General features: G+C 40.8%; 1 protein-coding gene across 2 annotated transcripts in view; it reads right to left on the bottom strand.

Moving 5' to 3' along the window:
* The window catches only part of CTDSP2 (CTD small phosphatase 2), a 267,042-nt gene that overhangs the window by 171,268 nt on the left and 73,819 nt on the right, over positions 1-21,955 (bottom strand). For both annotated transcript variants that reach the window (XM_044083461.1, XR_006366269.1), the window contains exon 2: positions 5,171-5,316. In XM_044083461.1, the coding sequence (XP_043939396.1) occupies positions 5,171-5,316 (146 nt within the window). The remainder of the gene's footprint in view (positions 1-5,170; positions 5,317-21,955) is intronic.

The raw sequence follows: 21,955 nt of genomic DNA, 5'->3' as shown, positions 1-21,955 counted from the left end.
GATCAGGGCCTAGGCAAGGAATACAGTAAGAGTGAAAATCCTTATGAGGTATTTGCTTCCCACAAGAAATACAAATTGTTAACTTTTTCTGACATCGGTCTGGAGCAAGAAAAAAGTTTCCCCAATGGGGTACTTAGCTTTAATGATTACTTCGGTTCTGAAATTCAGATTTGAAAATCTCAGGAGTCGGCCGACCGGCACTTGTGAACTGCTTTTGCATCGGGCACCGTGCGGCAAGAAAGACTGAAGAAAATGGCGTCGGCTGCATCTTTTATACCCCTGGCGCACTGACGTCAGGGAAGAGGCGACAGCAACCGACGCCGGACCTAGACTTTGGAATTCTGACCGACTGAGGGTAGCCTGCCAGCAGGATAACCCTAGAGTAATGACTGCAACAGTGAAACACTATACGATGAACATAACCTTGCATACCTCCTCTGACCACTGTCACAATCACCAAGCGTATTTCCAGCTCCGCCACCTTTGAAGGTATTGTGTGATACAGCAGCCACATGTTGGACTCTGGGGCCATGTTTTCCTATGGGCCACAAAAGACTGATGACCCACATACCACGGTATACAATAGAATAATGTAAAAAAAACAAAGGAAAGAAAAACTTAGCAAGGGATCTGTAATGCCTTTACAAAAGGGAAGTTATGGTGAACAGTTTCAAATATTAAAATAGAATGTTATGCAACTAGCTTAAATGTTAATTTAGCAATTAACAGCAAAAAATAAGGTCAAGCTGCAGTCTGCCCTGTAAACAGCTATTTGTAACATGCGTGTGGGTTACAGCAGTGCATTAAATGTACATTCAAAGCATGAAACCTCAGCAAGTTAAATCCCATACGTGGTGCCTTGTGTCCATTTCCTATGTTCTGTAACAACTTACTGATCCTGGTTTCTGGCCAGTTCCTGTAAAAACAGCTTGATCTCAGCCTGGTTATAAAAGGAAAACACTAATGGTTTTAACAGAATACAGTATTTTTTGCCAGAGTACATTTGTTTAAAAATGAAAACAATTCAGCACAACTTCCAGTCCTCTAGGCCCTTCTTTTGATCCTGCCCTGTCAGAGTTGGTCCTCAACAGTCTAGTACTACCTTCAGTCAGCAAGTTTTAAGTTACCTTAGTTTTATACACTCCAGCCTTAGTTTTATATATTTCAGCCTTCAAACCTTGCAAAACTCATCGCTTCATCAGATACATTCATCCAGTCACTAGCCATGACCCCCAAAAGGCACCGATTGGGGTTGACACGCTTATTTTAATAAAAAGGAGAGGTGGAAAGAACAGAAACAGGTTTCGTGAAGCCTGTGAGTTCAGATAAAGTCAGCCAGATAGTACAGAGGCCTGCATGGCCAGAAAAACCTTCAAATAAGGACAAAAGTACACAAGTACAGGTAGACAGAGAAAGAGCTAGTGTATAGGGCTTAGCTGAGCTCGACTGCCGAAGCAGGAGTGTGCAGAGATCAAGTACTACATTCAATGAAGACAGACAAACCATAGATTAAATCTGTAAAAGTGCTGTGTTTCACTAGTTCTGGAATTAAGGAAAATTACATGCATCCAGTTACAAACAGCAGGCTCAGTGAATGTCCTAAATAAATGGCCGACAGGTACCACCTCCATCACTCCAGGAGATGCCAGAAAAAACAAATTTCCAGAAGACTAGGTCGAAACATGTCGGCTGGGCCAATGAAAAGAAAATACTACTTTACTAAACATACAACAAAGGCAGATGGTGTTGAAATGTACTGTACAGCATCTGCATGTATTTCTCCTCAAAAGACATACACCCCAACAAAAATACTGCAAGAAGAATTATACACTGATTGTTACTGCACTGCTTAGGTTACTTTTACTGACCCCAAATATAGAGTGCCCCGTCTCCAGTCAAGCCACAAATTCAATGCATCCTAACACAGCTAGGAACAATTGGGGGTGCAAAGAAATGGATTGCGAAGCAAACCTAGGGCACACCCCAAGTACATTACAGACAGGTAATTATACAATGCTGCACAAGACATCTTCTGGCTATATATATATATATATATATATATATACACATATATCTATGACTTCTGCAAAATCAACAGAAACAAAACCAAATACAACACTTTCATCATTTGATAAGTAGGGTAATCATTTACACTGAACTAAACTTTTAACCACAATGACTAAAATGTAGAATACACTGCAAAACTTTCTATTATAATTTTACTTTTACGATCAAGCAGGTATAAACTCACATTTGTGTGTGTGTGTGTGTGTGTGTACACATGTAAATTAACTCACACACACACACACACACACACACACACACACACACACACACACACACACACACACACACACACACACACACACACACACACACACCTTATATTATATCACTTCTTCCACTGACCAAGCTTGCATAACCTGCTGAAAAGACATCATTCAAGCCTGAAAAAAGGCTGGTGGCCTGAAATGCTGCTTTCTGAAGTCCAAATCTTACACATGCTTTTTTCGAATGACTCAAATTAAGACAAAAATGGTAAAATGGCAACCTCATTACAATTTGTTCATAATGATGACATGTACTGGGCATTACTAGGGCTGAATGAGATACACAACTTCCTCTTCCTGTCATGTGGTTATAAGCAGGTCTCACCACAAGGCCACAATTAGAACAAAACCACTTGGATCTCCCCAAAATTATTATTCTTTGTTTGACAAAGCATAAATTAAAAAAAGTTTGCGAAGGCAGAGAAAATACAACTCAACAAGCCAGAAAATGCAACAATAGTCTGTATAATCATTTCTTGTCTGTGTTGTTCAATATCAGAACAAACATCGATGCAGGGAGAGGAGCTTCATACTGGATGAATCCCTGCAGGTAAGACAACAAAGCTTTGACATAACTGGGAATCCACTAACACACTTCCCACAGCTACCAAACGACACTTCTTTCCACTTCCAGCAGATAAAAACACTGGCCACAATACTAAATCTGTATACCAAAATCCAACAACTAGCTCAGAAGCTAATCAAAGCACTGTAAATCTAGGTCAGTTATGTTAGGGTACTTCAGAAAACAACTGCTAGAAGAGAAAGTATACTGTGGGGATGTGGCTCTTTGGCGAAAAAAAACACAACCATATCTATACGGATGAACCACCAAGCATTTTTCTGTAGCACAAACATTATACTGACATACCAACTGCTTGTGTTCACAGCACAGATATCTGACAGAAGACCACGATTTGGAGTACTATGAGGAAAGTAATCACATGACCCATAAGATGCCTACCCATATTAAAGGTATTTCACTTTTTGTTCATACTGAAGAATCAGCTAACTAGAGACCCTGCTATCATGTTTACAATGCCTTGATAAAATATATGGTGCATTTAAGCACAAATACATTTCTCAATAAGCATTTTATCAATGTTACACCTCAGAAAATACCAGTAAACACAATTCCTGGTTTTGAAAACCAAGCTAAAATCTTCGTCATATTAAGAGAGTGTTTTCTGAAGCCACACGGCATGCAAGGGAAGCTGTGGGAATAAAACCAAGTCTGCAGGATGCATTTCACTGACAATGCCTTCTGTACCAATCATGATACACTACCAGCCCAAAACATTAAATTCTGAACAATAGAGAAGTCAGTTCCTTTGAGGCATAGAGGGATAAAGCCCTGACCCAAGTGACCAGAGATCTATTAACAGCTTGGGTGCATGATAAAGCTGGCAGGGGAGGAATGGTGCCCCCTTCTGGGAGGGTGGGTGCAAAGCAGGGATTCAAAGTAGTTAGGAAATCCTTCTATGTGGCCCATCTAATTACTAAAGGGTTCGCATCTTGAAATAAAGAGGTTATAGTGCCCCTCTACTAGTCACTCATCAGACCCATCACAGAGTACTATGCCCCATTTGGGATGCAACTCACAAGACACTTCCAACAGCTGAAGAGACCACAAAAGTACCTCACCAAGAGGATTACTGGCCTCAAACACATGTCCTATGCAGCCCGACTGAAAAAACTCCGGCTGTACTCAGTGGCATATCGCTTACTCAGAGGTGATCTCTGTCTGACTTACAAAGTCACGTCCAACTCAGAATTGACGGACATGCTCCACCTAAAGAAATCCAAGTCACTGCGAGCCATGCGCTCTAGTGAGCTTAACCTCGCCACAACAATAAATAGAACATGCTGGAGGGATAGATTCCTGTCACAGAGACTCCCCATGCTTTGGAACAAAATTCCAAACTACATTAGGCAGAGCCCCTCACTAACACTCTTCAAGAGGAACCTTGACGAGTGGATGGGTAACAAAATACACCCCTGGGATCACTTCATTGGCTCTGCTTGACAGAGGATCAGTTAATTAATCAATGGGGAGAAGAAAGCCGACACACACTGGCTAGGCTTATAAATGCCCTCAGGCAGATAGCCTAGTACCTACCTATGAACCTATATGTCTACAGTCCCTTGGAAGAGGAACATCACTGCAGTGTGTCATGGGGTGGGGCTTTCTGTTCACCAATCCACTGCTTGGTGGCAGCCTAAATTAGTGAGAGCACCGAGCACACACTTACAAGGGGAAGCCACAGTGGAACCCCACAAGGGGTGGGGTTAGGCCTTACAAAAATGTCATTGTCAGGATGCTGTTAATGGCTTAAAGCTTCATGGCTGCCTGTATGACACCCCTCTAGCATGGGGAAATCAACTGGGACAGTATAAAAAGAGAAACTGGATGGTCAGCAGGTACAGGAGCAAAAAACAAAATAAGGCATGGTGAAATGCCAGCTACTGTGTTATAACACTCTCTATCCTAGGAATGGTGTCACTACACAAAAATGTATAACACTGAAGTGTTTTGTGCAACAGCGCCTGTCTAACATTTTTCTTTTCTGAAACTTAAACACAGTATATTACCGTGTAGTATTTAATTAGGCTCTCTGACAAATCTGGAAAAAAAAATTTTTAAATATAAAAACCTGTGAGGCTAGTAACTCACCAGTAGTAAGAAGAAAAAACACCGACAGCTAATCTGTTCTTACAGACTTTGTGCTCCTAGCTCTTACAGTTAAAATGCTGGAAGACATTTTACACTGTAGTAGTATACACAATTCCAACAACTTCTGTGCCTTGCTACATTAACCACTACCTCACACAATACTAACCTTAGCAACTGAATCGTTTTCCTCCGTCTGTTGTGCCTGCTCGTTTGCTGGCGGTTGCTGAACATTCCGCGCTCGGAAGCAACAGAAGAGAGCCTTAAAAATGCTCCTGCGGCGAGGTTTCTTGGGTGAAGATTTAGTCACCAAACCTGGAAAAAAAATGGATAAGTAAGCAGAATACACACAAGTTCTCCATGACCACTTACAAGCCAACCTACCTAAAACAGCAATGTGTTAGGATACATAAACATCAGAAAGGTTCACAGGTAAATACCAAGCTATAAACATCAGAAAGGTCCATAGGTAAATACTAAGATATTAAAGGAAAACTCCACCCTCTCATTCAATTTAACTCTATCGTTAGGTTTCTTTTCTCCCTACAATATGGTTCCAGCATTGTGCATGCACCAGAAACCTGCTTATAGTTTTTAAAACTTTTATTTCCTTGCATTGGAGTCAAAGGAAGAGAAAGGCTGCCTACTTTTTTTTAAAACTCAACTTCTTACATACTTTGCAAAGAAATTAGTCTCCACCTGCATGGCATATCATAGACACAGCTAAATCTGTAGTTTACCCTGTCAGGTACTGCTGTCAATCTTAGATGGGTAATTAATCCTGCTAATGTCAGGAAGACAGCAGCTGATATAAAAAGAAAAAGAAAGCTGTGGAATTGTTTCCACTGTTTTTACTGCAGAGGGGAGAAGAACTTAACACTCCCCTTTCATAGCAAAACAAAGCAATTTGATCAGTCATGGGTTTAAAGGCAACTGTCAACTCTTCTGACAAATTTACATCAGCAGTAACACTGTATTGAAAGTATTGAAATTCTAAGCTTTAAATGTTATTTATAACAGTTTGTGCTACGATAACTTAAGAGTAGCAGCAAAGATTTCTGTGACACTTAGTAAAAAGTCAGTAAATATTTTTTCTTGTAAAGTATAAATGCATTTACCATTTTCAAGCCCCCCCCACCCCCGCAAACACACACACACACACACACACACACACACACACACACACACACACACACACACACACACACACACACACACACACACACACACACACTCAGGCCAGAACTGCAGAAATAGTCAGGTGGCAATCCTACTAACTAGGTGCACTGATTCTGTTCATAAAAAAATCTATTTTATGCTTTCTGTGACATCCTTCCAGAGGGGGGTGCATATCTGGTACATGCAGATCCACTGTAAGAGATTCCCACTGAATGAGTCAGTCCCTGCATTGTCAGAAAGAAACCATAATATACAGCTGAATTTACTTCAACATACATTTACTATGTGCCCTTGCATTAACAACACTAAGAAAAGGAAATCAGAAGTACTTAACTGTGTTTTAAACACACACACACACACACACACACACACACACACACACACACACACACACACACACTTTTGTACACATGTACTTTATATACATACATGTGTACAGAACCACAAGCACACACACGGTGTGTGTGTGTGTGTGTGTGTGTGTGTGTGTGTGTGTGTGTGTGTGTGTGTGTGTGTCATACAATGAATTATTTATAACATAGTATTGTTAAGCATTATTAATGTATACATTCTAGTAAATGTTGCTCAATGATTTACTTGGTCACTGTCACATATTGGCTGTGTGCTCCACATGTAATCTTGGTCAATGTCTTTGTCAGTATTTTTTATTTGTATTGATAACTGCATTTAATAATTGTTATTATCTTTGCCAGTGTAGCTTATGTTGTGGCTGAAAAGGGTCCTGGGACCAGTTCACTTTCCTGGTTACCAAAAGTATAAATAAATATGAAATAGAAAAAAGGAGGGAGAACTTGACAGGAATAATTGAGGAACTAGTAAAGCACATTTTAAGTCTGCATCATTCACGAGAGAGAGAAAAATTGTACCACTGAAGGCATTGGGAAGTAGCAGACAGACTAAGTTTAGAGTCCTACTGCTTGTGACTTGTAAATGTACAGCAAGGGTTTATCAAGTTTCTTAAGACTACAAAAAAGACTCCTCTTACAAAAAACTGTTTTTTATCTGCTTAAAAACAAACCGCTATTTATAGCATAGAACAAGCTCTGGCAGACAGATAAATTAGGCTCAATCAGGTAAGCAGAGAAGCAGTTCTTTTACAGAAGGTGTGTTTAGATGAGTGTTTCACAGTCCTGCCATTATATTTTAATGGCAAAACAAAACAGCACCACTTCCTTATGTCTGGCATGAGCCATATAAAGAGGTCTTGAAAGAGAGGGAGGAAGGAAGGAAAGCAAGAAAATAAGATCACATTACCAAGGCAGGCCCCATCATCCGCCATTTTAAGAAAAACACATTAAAATTGTAAAATAAGCACTTGGATTGATTTTGAGGCAATAAAATACCTCAAAAACAAAGATACAATGAAAAAATATGTTTTTTTTAGTTCTAAGGTGGAGTTTTCCTTTAATATACAAATAACAAGCCTGGCCAACAACCATGTCAGACTCAAATCCTGCACCTTGCATTTGTCAGGTAAAGGCCTCAACCACTATGCCAAACCAATTACTAGGAAGTGAGTAAACCTGACATAACTGTAAGCAAAACCAGACCTGAACAAAAAGCATGCCTTCTTATAGATCTAACCTGAACGTCAAGGACAGCATTTCGGGCATACACCGCCACCTATTCTGGAATCTCATCTTCCTACATCTTGTCTATGGTGCAAACTGTTCTCTTCTTAGGCAAGAGCTTTCACAGCCAGGTCGAATGGTCCTCTAAGCTCATCACTAGGCCCAGTGGTCCCTACTCCCACCAAATAATCCTGGTAAGGAAAAGCAGCAAATGACAGACAAAAACAGAATGTTTCAGGACTAACCGGCATTACACAGACATGTGCAAAATGGCTTCTTCAGTCTTTGCGCCCTTTCCGAAAAATAGTTGCTTAACTTAAAAATAAGCAGCCACAACCTCTGCAGGTTTAGTAAATAAGACAGCCCACTAACCCCTTTTAAAAACTGTCTATTTCACTATTCTCCACCTATACAAAAACACTAATACACTGCCTACAACAACACAGAAGGCCTACGAAAAGAAAACTTTACTAAAGTAAATACTGAAACTACCAGTCACATCACATTAAACTTGCCTCCACCTTCTTGGTAAGATGCTAGTTTTCTACTGAATAAGAAGTCTAAACTAACAAATACTGCATTTCATGGGCAAAGGACAGCGCAGACAGACACTCACTTAACCACACAGTACGTATGCACAAGCTGCAAGAACCAAACTGTGGGAACCAAAATCTAATGGCGAGAACCAAAACAAGAGCTTAAACACTGTAAACCTGCGTAATTTAACAAGCATCTATAATACTAGTCTAGTCTACTTTTGGAATGGTCAACAAAATAATGCTTTATGCTTGGAGATTAAAAGATATATACATGTTAGATACATTAAATTGTTTGAACACAACTAATGTGGTCCTTTTTTCAGCAACAAGGCTAAGGATTATGCAAGAATGCAAACACTTAAGAGACATTTTCTGTATTGACAAACATATATAATATTCAGTTCTTCTGGATACACTAAACAAAAAAGCAATTTTACAAAAAGAAGGGCATGAATAAAACATTTAAATAAAACTCTCTCTCTAAAATGAGTACATGGGAAATGCAGTATTAATTGCCAACCACTAGATGGCACCAACACTAAAAGGAAAACAGAATCTTACAACTCCCCTTTTAGATCATATCCACAAACTCAGACACACCAGAAACCATAGGACTCCATTCAACCATTTACAAAACAGAACAGGTATCATCATGAAATGAAAATGACTTGTGTTGCTACACAGATTCCTTATAGAAAAATGATCACGAAAAAAAAAAAAAAAAAATTTAACATTTTGCAAGTGAATCAAATTGAACATTTACTGTGAAAAAGACCTTCATTATGAGCTACAACCTGTGTTGTTGTTTTTCTTTCGCCTTTTCATAGTTAGGGGTTGCCACAGCGGAACTCCAGTCCGCTAATGATTGGCAGTAAATTTTTACGGTGCCAAGGTGCCAGCTCGATGCCCAACCTTCAACGAAGGCATGCCAATTCACACACGTCTTTCGAACGCTACTCGACCGTGGGGAGGACATGCAGACTCCACACAGAAGGCACTCCAGCCGAGAATCTAACAGGAGAACCTCTTGCTGTGAGGCGACAATGCTACCGCTGCACCACCGCGGCTTGAGCTGCAATCTGTGTCAAAGTTAAAATTAACAATTTTTCTGTCTGGAAAAAGCATCACACGGGACCTTTGACATTCATTACACAAAATTACATATAATGCACAGCATTTCCTAATTTCTTCGGTAGGCAACAATCAAAACGTAATTTATGCAATGCACCAATACTGAGAATAAAGTAAAAGTACAGTCCAGTTTTAAAGACACTACCACCACTTTATCCACATAATAAATACATGCAGATGTTACATTAGTTAGCCCACTGGCACCAAGGTATCAGTCTGTAAAATTAGTGACTTGTATTTCAGACCAGACTAGGGTTGCTGTTAAATCATCAGCTGGGAGAAAGGATTGGCAGTCTACTCCAGTATCTCTGCCAAAAAAAACTCTGCAGACGGTTCAAGTAACTGTCCATAGATTTGCCATCAGTGGCATTGCACATTAAAGTGCACTAATAATAAATTGGTGGCATCTCGCCCATGGCAGAGGGATAAAGCACTAAGGCCAAGGCAACCAGGACTTGCTGTAGCTGGCTAGTTTACAGTGATGGAATCTGGCAAAAAAAAAGGCAAGTTGCAACACTAAGTGATGCACGATAAGCACAGACTGTGGAAGAGGTGAACAAGGCAGACTTTTTGATGCTTCTTCACAGCCAATTTCAGAATGTTTACATGGTGCTACACTCTTAGCATAGCACTGCAGTGTAAGTATAGAAAAATAAAGGCACTCTAAAATGCAGAATCAAGGTGTCTGCTCCATCAATGACCAGAGTTTGGGAATGGACTTGAAGCTGGTAAAGCCAGTCAGGGGATATGATGAAGTAGTGGGAAGAACTGGAGAAACCCAATGTCTGTGCACCATCTCTGCAGGAGACCCAGAGCCTCAAAGATCAGTGCCCAAGATTACAGAAGATGGAAATTATGCCAAGGTCGCATTAGGCACTTCTATTAGTAGAGTTTCTGACTCCGATGTCCGTATGATAGTATACAGAAGCCTTAAATCTGCTAACACATAAATCACTCTGATGCCCAGCACAGCATTACCAGAGGGGTGTCAGAGCACAGCTCCTACAGAAGCGTTCAAGGCTGTATGAGAGTGAGTCATTCACCTTACTGCTTGCAAACTACAACCCCCCCCCCCCAATCAGTATCTTTTTGCATACATTTTCAGACATAGCTTTGCTATGAGCACACAAATCTCACAGCACTTTGAGAATCTATAATGGCTACAAAGCAAATATAGGTAAAACAATTATGTGAGGTGACCTCCAACACTCTGGAGATTCAATTAAAAAACATAAATGCATAAATAAATCTTGCTGTGACACGTATTCACTACACACATTTCTGCAAGATACAGAAGTTGATATTTTGGTGGAGATCTGTGTAGGATTTTGGGGATAATGCAATACACTGCAAAACCACTACAATACCGGACACCTTTTTGAAGGCTAATTCTCCAATACTGAAACCATGGAACAAGTTACTCTAGTAGAAAAAACTTGCACAACACACACAGCTAATATAATAAACAGGAAATAACCAAAGAGACCAACATCTTGGACTCTTCTTGGCAACCATACAAATTCTGGAAGAAATTTTTGTACCACATAACACACACCAAGGTTCATAAACTACATCTGATCAATTCTATTTAAGGTTGTAAGAGGTTTTTCAAAGAAGGCTGCTGCATCACCTAAAGATAAATACTTGTACCCCCTTTCCCTGCTGCAAGCAAGTTTAAGCTCCTTTAAGAGCAAACCAAAATCAGTGGTCTCTCTCAGTTTACATTTTCAAGGACATACAGTCTGAATACAACAGCTTTCAGTCCTAGATGTGCAACTTTTTGATATGGTATCAAGAACATCAAAACATAATACCACCTCTGAATATAAGGTTAGCAAACGTGAGCGCTATATTCTACACTGAAAAACACCAGCCCAATTATATTCAAAATTGGGACCCATGCCCTCGCTGACTCAAAGACGAGAATGAAGCCTACACAATCACTTACACAACACAATTTGGATGGCCCAACCTTCAAGACAGAGTATAAAGCTATGCATAAGGTATAACCTGTGCACCTACAGTTCAAAGTCACAAAGTGCGTCCATTTTTTCCATAAAATAAAAGCAGCTACTTCCTGTGACCTTAAAGTTAAGTAAAGGCACTGGAGTGCCTATATCAAGTAATACAGGTTACCCCAAACCATCCAGCACTTCCATTACTTTACCACTCAAAAAGTAGAGAGTCACAAAGCTCTCTCCAACCCCCACCTCTCAGTTAAACATGCATATGTGCTGCCTAATACACAAAACGCCTTCAATACTGCTCTAATATCAGAGTCTGCACTACGTACTGTGGTTACCTCTGGTAGTAGCTATGCAAGAGTGCAATACAGGCTCATTTCAGTCAGCTGGCAAACATAATCATAAAGTACAAATACTGAGTGAGACAGGGCAGTCAAGAAATGAATCAAAGCGCAATTACACAAAGAAAAATAAATCCCCTACTGGTGACATGAAAGAAATCAGAGGCACACGTAGATGAAGTGAATGCTACAACAATATTACATTTAGGCAGAATGACAGAACTCAGAACTAATAATAAAAAATAAAAAACACGACAATGCAGCTCCGCTGGTACATGGAGATAAAGCCTTGAATACATTAATGTGACTAGGAGTGTGATTTGAGGCTCAGGCACTTACTGGATCTGTGTGAAAAGAGTAGTAGTGATCAGGCTAAGTCTTGGAGAGAGCACATCTCTGCTGGGTGAACAGTCTCCCGAGAAACAGCACAATGCAGACAAGAGACCACAAGTGAGAGAAAACGTCAAGAGGAGCAGGACAGTCTCAAGCCAGGTCACTTGTGAAACTGACAGCCATGCCCTCACTGGCATACTAGGCAAGTACAAAGAGGATTAAGCCTTAAAGGCAAGTAAAACCCTTGACCACAAGGAAGTAAGGCACAGCTCTCCTATACTCAAGTCCTGCCCCTAAAAGGGATGAATGAGCTATAACGTTCTCAACGTCCAGGGGAACAAACGGAAAAAAAGAGCAAGAACAGGAGGGAAACTTAGAAGTTACCAACCCACAAAGTGCTCCACTTCTTTATTTACAGTTTTTTACAAGGAAAGTCTGGCTAGGTTATAAAAAACCTTTTTCGGCAGAGGCCCAGGGAGAAAAGCTCCACAGTTAGGACATTTACCCACATGTAGTGAAAATACACAATAATACATTACAAGCCAAACAGAAATACCAACTGACACATTTACAGTGCACAAGTTTTAAAAACATAACAAGTGAATTGAACTGAAGAGGAAAAGAGAGCGGATGACTTGTGTACGAGAAAAGAGGCACAGTAAAATGAGTTTTTGTGGAACAGACAAGACAGTGTTGAAGCAATTAGCATTATATATTCAGGACACTGACAGTGTTGGAGAAACTTGGCTTCACCTGCACAAAGGTAGGGCATCAATGGACCCAGGTAATTACAGACCCTTAAGCTTGACCAGTCTCTCATCTGTACGTCTATGGAAAATATCATTATGGAATTAAAAAAAATTACATAAGACAACCAACAAACTCTTGATCCAAACCAGTTTGGATTTTTCAAGTGCAGATCCTACCTACTTAACCTGTGATTTCTTCAATAGGTTGTGAAACCAAGGGACGAGGGGAAATCAGTGCATAGTGCATATCTAGACACCAAGACACTAGACACAATCCCACACTCTGGTATTGTGGATTAACTCTCTCAGCTAAATGTAAACCCCTATGTAACTGGTTGGAGACAGCCAAACAACCTGTAAAACTGTTTCTGAGAATAGGCGACAAGGAATTCAATATGCACAAAGCATACTAGAGATTCAGTTCCATATACAGGAACTCTGTCCATTTTGGTTCTGAAAGCCACATTGTTCAAAACAGTTAATAAGTGGATCTGTAGAAAACTAAAACTTCTATTCTGGTAATAAAATAGAAATTGTTCTGAGCAGTTTATTAATGCTATTGACTATTTTAGTTAATATTAACACAGGACACTGTATGGTCAGTCTATTCCATCCATTTTCTTGTTTCAATGTCCAAGGGTCTTATTACAGCCAACCACCAGATAAAATCAGTCCTGCTTAATTTTTTCCTTGGGGTAAGGTGGGGTTGGGGCAACTCCCCTTGTAGATTCTGCAGAGTATGCAACCAGTGAGTGATTCAATTCATCTGCTGTAATAAAGCTTATTTAACGAGAACCAATGACAAAATTCTGTATTAGTCAAACTGTACTATCTCATTTGTGTGACTTAAATTTTGCATGAAATTACGTGACACAATGTGCCAAACTGATTTTTTAGTAAAAAACAAAGCCAGCAACAAGTGAGCCGTGGTATCAATAGTAGTTTATTAAAAACTACTAAGACTTCATATAAAGCTTATTAGACAGACCGGTTTCGGCCAAGGTTTATCCTGGCCTTCTTCAGTGTGATACTTTGTATCACACTGAAGAAGGCCAGGATAAACCTTGGCCGAAACCGGTCTGTCTAATAAGCTTTATATGAAGTCTTAGTAGTTTTTAATAAACTACTATTGATACCACGGCTCACTTGTTGCTGGCTTTGTTTTTTACTTTTTTGTTCTGACTTTTGCCGTGCAACTCCCTACGTGCAGGGGAACTTTGTCTTTGAAACCGATTTTTTAGCCATTAATGAACTTCTCCTTAAAAATATTAAAGAAATGCTCCTCCTGAAATTCGTTTTCCCTCCACTGAGGCCACTGAGGAGCTTTAGCCTCAATAACATCAACTCAAGGAAAACACCAAATGTGTCCACAGAGTTTAATGGATGCATGCAGTGCATGAGCAGAGATGTGTCCATTAAACTATGGACCAATGCCTTACAGGACGTCACAAAGGAAAAAGTACAGTTGTGTACACTTACCATAAATGTAGATGTTTGAGTGTATTCGCTGATGCAGTAATCACATTTGGGTCATCTGCCTGCAGGTAGCCCTCAGCCAGCCTGAATACCAGAGTCTTGGGATTTCTGCGTCGGATGCTGTAATTTCTTCCATGACGTCAGGTCGTCAGGGGTATAAAACATGCAGCCGACGCCATTACATCAGTTTTTCTTGCCCCAAATGTCAGGTGCCCCCACAATAGGAAACAATTGTATGGTATGGTACACCCCCATCAAAAAGCAAATACACACGAAAAAAATTTTTATATATATATATATATATATATATATATATATATATATATATATATATATATACATACACACACACATATACATATATACATATATATATATATATATATATATATATATACACACACACACACACACATTATATATATATATATATATATATATATATATATATATATATATATATATATATATATATATATATATATATATATATATACATACATATACACACACACACACACACACACACACACACACACACACACACACACACACACACACACACACACACACACACACAAAAGAAGGAAAGTAGAGCCAAGAGAAGTCAGGGGGCTGGAGGGAGGGTAACCAGGACTGCAGCAGTGAATACACTCAAACATCTACATTTATGGTTAAGTGTAGAAAACTGTACTATGTTCTTCGTGTTTCACTGTTGCAGTCATCACATTTGGGTAGATTCCCAAAGCTCAGGATGGGAGGAGGTAGTTAAAGAGCATTAGGGCAGCTATAAAGCCCTGCAAGACTGCTGTGGCAAATCCAGCTCTGGATTTAGAAAAGATAGGCAGGTGGTAATGCTTGGTGAAGGTATGTACAGAGCTCCAGGTAGCAGCTTCCAGGATGTCCCTGCTGGGACACCTCTGAGAAATGCCGTAGAGGTAGATGCAGCCCTGGTGGAATGTGATCTTATCCCCTTGTGGGGTAGGTTTTCCATGGTGCTTGTAGCAGAAATGAATGCAATGGGCTATCCATTTGGAAATGGTTTGCTTTGAAATGGCCTTCCCCTCTGCCCCTGCAGCAAAGCAGACTAGCAGCTGGTCAGATTTTCTGACAGGCTTAGTCCTGTCTAAATAGAAACAAAGTTGTCTGTGCATGTCCATAGAGTGCAGTATCCGTTCCCCTTTGTTTTGTGGGTTAGGGAAAAAAGTAGGCAAATGAATGGACTGGTTTAGGGCCACACTAGACACTACCTTGGGCATAAAGGAAGGATTAGTCCCGAGGGAAACTCTGTCCGTATGGAAGATAATGACTGACAGACTGGCGACTAGCTTAACGGAAGAGTCTTCGGCAGTTTTGGACCTATGCGGTCTGTCTCTGTCTTTATCCTTACGTTTTTTCGGAAGTTCGGTAGTTGGATGGCTTAACGAAGCCATTTCGGAGTACGGAGTTCGAGAACAAAAGTATTTAGCTACAAAAATAGCCCAACAAATAGTTCAGGCATTGAACAAAGCACAAAAACGACAGAGAGGGACATCGTGGTCTAGGCCTACACAGATGTCACAATAAGAATGAAAATCTCTATGAGGTTTTTGCTTTCCACAGGCAAGACAACTGTTAATTTTTTCTGACACTGGTTAGAGCAAGAAAAAAGGATCCCCAATGGGGTACTTATCTTTTTTGAAGACTTCAGGTCTGAAACTCGAAAATGAAAAATTCAGAAGTCGGTCGACCGGCACATGCAAAATGCTTTGGGCACCGCGCAGCAAAAAAGACTGCTGTAATGGCGTCGGCTGCATGTTTTATACCCCTGGCAACATGGAAGAAGTGACAGCATCCGACGCAGAAATCCACAGATTCTGGTACACAGGTCGGCTGAGGGCTACTTGCAGGCAGATAACCCAAATGTGATGACTGCAACAGTGAAACACGAAGAATATCCAAATTATCTGGGCAGTGGTTTCAGAACAGAAAAGAAAAAGGAAAAAAAAAATGCATTCAGTTTTTTAATTGAAATAAATAAATATAAATTATATTCATATAAATCAGTTTTCATTACGGCAAAATGCATTGCAGCACTTAACTCACCAGATACCATAACACATCACTTAACCGACGACACACTTATAGAGTCATTATACAAGTTTGAGAAAGGCAGGTATTCACATGCCGTGGTACATCATTTTTTGATGTTAACATTGCATCATCCTATGCAGTTTTACATGCTAATTTATTATCTGGTTTTACTACTACAGCAGTCTTAAGACAAACATTACGTCTTTAAATAAAGAAGGAAGCTGTATTTGTTTTAATGCAAAATTCATTTACTTCTAATGGCTTAAACACAGACTTTCGCTAGAAGAATTTAATAGATTATAAGGTTCGTTCACTGCTGTCAGGTTCTCCACAAGCACCGGTTACCTACTTTATTTACCATGAAGGTTGTGAAGCCCAAGATGCTAGAGTTTTGTTGGCTAATAAAGTGCTTTTTCCAGGTAAACAAAATTTTGCCAGCATAGGGAGACAAAGAGGTTACTTATCTGTACTTCCAGCTACTCCATGGGACAAGGAAACTGCCTTCAACAAGAATCTATCTCGTGAAACAAGCCATAACACAAAAACATTTCCTAATTTTGGAACTACTGACCCACAAAACTCAATTGAGCATGTGTACTCCCCATTTTTTTAATTTTATTTTTATTTATTTATTTAGTTAGTTAGTTAACATTTGTTAACAGGGAAAGTCCGACTTGGAACTAAGCCAATTTTCAGCAGAGGCCCAGGGAGAAATGCTCAAGATGCATGTCTTTGTAACTTGAAAGGAAACCGGACGAAACCCACATGAACGCAGGGAGGACATGCAGACTCCACACAGAAGGAACCCCAGCCAAGAATCGACCCAGAGAACCTCTTGCTGTGAGGCGACAACGCTACTGCTGTACCAGTGCACCGTCCTCATAACACACTGTACCCAATGCAGCTCATGGCAAACATATTCCGATGATCATGTTCTACATGCCAGATTTTACGGAAGCAATACAAACTCTTCTGTCTGGCCCTGAAGTGGTACTTGCATACTACCAGACTTGTAACGAGTAACTTTACTACGCGCCACACCCCTCAGCTGTCCAGATTTTTGCCTCTTATTATTTGGTCTGCCAAATCACTGAGGACTCTGTCATCATGGACAGGCATTTTGAGTTTTGGATTTCATATCCTCAGAGAAAATGCATGCCAATGCAAAACTTGTGTATTTAAGCAAGTGTATAAGCTTGCAGTAGCAATACTTAAAACCAGTCATAAATGTTGGTCCTTTGTCCCAATTACTTAATTCATGCACTAAGAGACTAAAAGGTATGCTAGGCATCAATGATAACTTGTGTGTGTGTGTGTGTGTGTGTGTGTGTGTGTGTGTGTGTGTGTGTATATATACGTTTAAATTCTGATAAAAAGAATCAGTTTGTTTAAAACAAGACAAATTCCTTAACCTCAGCATCTCCCTTGGTAGTTGCATACACACATACACACGAGAACGCACACACCACTTTTTCAATAGCTTACTGTTATGTACTCTCCATGAATTCATTCACTTCAGCCATTCATGACGAAGTGCTAACAAAGACCACCAAGGAGAACAGTGCAGGGTGGAGATGCAAATACAGAAGTTAAACAACTTTACCCTCAAAAGGGCTGTTCAACCAGTTACTAAACTTGTCTAAACCTACCCTCTCTCAATATGTCTAACATGCAACAGCAAACAAAAGCATTAAAATGCTACTCTGTATGCCTTGTCTGGAATGTGTAACATTGTTGTAATGTTTTCTAGCAGTTGCCATGGAACCCTAACTGGAGGTGAGGCATCATCCAAATTTAGATGCAACTTACTGTTGTGCCAATTCCCGAAGCACTAAATTTCCTTCAGAATGGAGTCTAGTATCAACATGCCTCCTATACCTATAAATACACACAGACACACAAAAACATAGTACTATGAAAGAAAGCAGTGTAGGAGTTTGAAGGCAGAGGCATGGAATGCACAACTGCCAGACTTGGAAATGTAAAGAATGAACCAATATCTGAAGAAAAATCAATATACAGCACAGAGCATTAGTCACTGGGATCAAAATCAAAAAAACATACAGGAATGTGACAAATGCAATCTGTCAGAACAAAAACCACAAAGAAAAAAAAAAAAGGCAGAAAGTGGTTTATGTAAGGGCCTTCAACCCCCCCCCCGCCATAAAATCAACTCTGAAGATGTTGTATTATGGGGAAAAGGGTTCATTCAAAGACATTTTTACCAAGGCAAGTGCATAAAATGAAGTTCACCTAATATTTACTCGGTGAAGAACAGTAAAAAGAAGTTGTGTCTTACCATAATGTTCCATCTGTGTTGATCTTCTTTCATTCATTATTGACAGGTTATCGGTTCAGTCCTCGGAACAGAGCCGGACAGATATCAAGCTTGGTCAGCCAAAAACTCTCAAGCCAAGGTCCTACCCAGAATGCTCTGCTCCCTGTTACCTCAGATCGAGTTTGCAAGTTGATAGACAAAAGCAGAGGCTACCTCTGGTCATAACAGACCTACAATAAAGGAGCATATGGGATCAACCAGGAACCTCCAGAGGGACGGAGGGTGGGAAGTAATGAATGAAGATCAACAACACAGATGGAACATTATGGTAAGATATAACTTCTTTATCTGATGTTGTTAATCTTCGTTCATTCCTTACTGATGGGACAGAGTCCCCAGCTACCTGTATCCCTGGGTGGCCCTCATGGAAGGACATTCCTGAGCACCATGGAGCCAAAAGAAGCTCTACCTCTATAGGCAGAGTCCAACTTGTAATGAAGAATAAAGGTATGAGGTTTGGCCCAAGTCGCAGCTGAGCAAATATCATTGAGGGAAGCCTTAGCATGGAAAGCTGCTGAAGTTGCCATAGACCTTGTAGAATGTGCTTTCACTCTATGAGGCAAGGTGAGATTGTATTTCCTGTGTCTACAACAAAAACAATTTCTCAACCATGAAGCCAATGTAACTTTTGAGACAGGATGACCTTGTCTAGGTCCAGAAAAAGCCAGAAACAGTTGGTCTGATTTACGGATAGATTTTGTTCTGTCCAGACAAAATCGTATTTGCCTAGGAACATCCAAGGAGTGCAGGCAATACTCTCCCAGAGTGGTTAGGAAAGAACATTGGAAGGTCAATAGATTGGTTGATAGACCGCTCTGACACCACTTCTGGTAAAAAGGAAGAATTAGTTCTCAGTGATACCCTATCCTTATGGAAGATAAAATACGGAGGTTTGATGGATAAGGCTTGAAGTTCTAACAAGCATCTGGCCGATGTGATTGCAATCAGAAACAAAGTTTTCCAAGAGAGATATTTTACAACACATGAAGACGCAGGTTCAAAGGGGGGAGCTGTTACAGCTTGCAGAAACAATGCCAAATCCCAAGGTTTTACCGGTTCTCTAAAGGGAGGTTTTAAGTGGATAACCCCCTTCAAGAAAGTTTTGCAGAGTCTATGTGACATAAGCAAAGAATCCTGAAAACCAATGTGGAAATTTGAAATGGCAGCTAAAAGCACACACCCCGGAGTGGAAAAGATGTGATAAGTAATCCAAAACCACTGAAACTGCGACTGACAAGGGGTCCAATTGTTTACTCACTGCCCATAGAGAAAACCTTTTCCATTTATTGAGCTAGATTAGTCTGGTGGACGATTTATGGGATGCAATAAGAATACTGCGCACAGTGGACGAGAGGTTTTCATGCCTAGCAATCATTGGAAGTGGAGAAACCAAGCTGTCAATTTCAGGGTTGTTAGACTTGGGCGAGTCAGACCCTGCGGATGGGAGATCAACATTGGGGATGGATTGAGGATCCACAGTTGATCTAGCAGGTGAGGCCAGAGGAAGGGGAACCGGACTTGTCGAGGCCAATATGGAGCAACGAGGATCACCTTGCTTTTCAACTGTCATGCTTTCTTCAGAAATGGGGAGATGAGGGGAAGAGGAAGATGAGCATAAAGTAGACCTGAGGGCCAAGCGTGGACTACAGCATCTCTCGGTGACTGTCCCCAAGGGGGGATCAGGGCAAAATAGTTGCTGCACTTGTAGTTGGTTGGGGAGGCCAATAGGTCACAGCAAGGCTGGTCCCAGCGGTTGAAGATTCTTGCCACTATCATAGGGCTGAGGGACCACTCGTGAGGTTGTAGAATGCACCTGCTCAATTTGTCCGCTATCACACTGGAGCTCCCGGGAATGTGTGTTGCAATTAGAAAGTGGTTGGAAGCCATCATCCATTGCCATATTCTCAAGACCTCTCAGGATAACGGGTAAGATCTGGTGCCCCCCTTGCTTATGTACTAGACTGACATGTTGTCTGACTAGATCACAATAATCCCTGACGGAAGGATGGAATGAAATGCTTGTAATACTAGTAGCACCGCCCTCAGTTCCAGGACATTGATATGCAAAAGGGCCTCTGTCTTCGACCAGGTGCCTTGGACCGAGTTTCCCTGACATAGCCCCCCCCCCCAATCAGGGAGGCGTCCTTGGTCACCGTGGCTTTCAGTCAATAGGGACTGAAGGGGCGAGACCACTGTTGGGGATTTCGAGACATCCACCAGAGTAAATCTTGCTTGCATCTCTTGAGTTACACTTACCTGAAAAGTATAAGGATGTTGTAGAGGGTACCACCGAGTGAGGAGTAACCACTGAAGGAGCCTCATGTGGAATCTGGCTAGAGGAACAACGATGATTGAGGCTGCCATTGACCCCAAGAGTTGGGAGTATAGATCGAGCAGGAGATTTGTGGAGACAGAGCAGCGGTTGAAACTGTTGCCTTATTCTTTAAAGCCTGTGGTCCGGAAGAGATGCTGTGCAATTTCCCATATCCAACAGTACCCCTATGAATTCCAAAGACTGAGCTGGGGTTGTGTTGGACTGCTCCCAGTTTATAGAGATTCCCAGGCATTGTGCTGTGAGGAGAGTGTAGTGTAGGGCTTCTTCCAGTAGACGCTTGGTGGGGGCAGTGAGGAGCCAGTCATATAGATATGGAAACACCTGGAATCCTTGAAGTCGCAAGTGAGCGATAACCACTACCATGCATTTGGTGAACACTCTGGGGGCTGTAGAGAGACCAAAGGGCAGAGCTCAAAATTGGTAGCGACTGGCTCCTATGCAGAAGCAGAGGTATCTTCTTGAGCGTTTGTCCATTTTTATGTGGTAATATGCATCTTGAAGATCTACATAGCACATCCAATCGTCTTCTTCCAGGAGAGGAAGGATAGATTGAACCGCGACCATCCGGAATTTCTCAGTTTTTAAAAATTTGTTCAGTGTTCCGAGATCCATAATTGGTCTCCAGTCCCCTGTCTTTTTCGGCACTAAAAACAATGTATAGTTGTGTACACTTAACATAAATGTAGATGTTCCGAGTGTATTCACTGTTGCAGTCATTGCATTTGGGTTATCTGCTTGCAGGTAGCCCTCAGTTGGCCTGATTAACAAAGTCTTTGGTCCTGCATCAGTTGCTGTCCCTTCTTCCGTGACGTCATGACGTCAGGGGTACAAAACATGCAGCCGACACCATTACATCAGTTTTTTTCTTGCCCCAGATGTCAGGTGCCCCCCTAATGGGAAGCAA

The sequence above is a fragment of the Protopterus annectens genome, chromosome 9.part0 (genome assembly GCF_019279795.1).
Source record: "Protopterus annectens isolate FY-2018-M chromosome 9.part0, PAN1.0, whole genome shotgun sequence".
In the NCBI taxonomy this organism is placed as follows: Eukaryota; Metazoa; Chordata; order Ceratodontiformes; family Protopteridae; genus Protopterus; species Protopterus annectens.
This window is presented reverse-complemented; position numbering and strand designations above follow the sequence as displayed.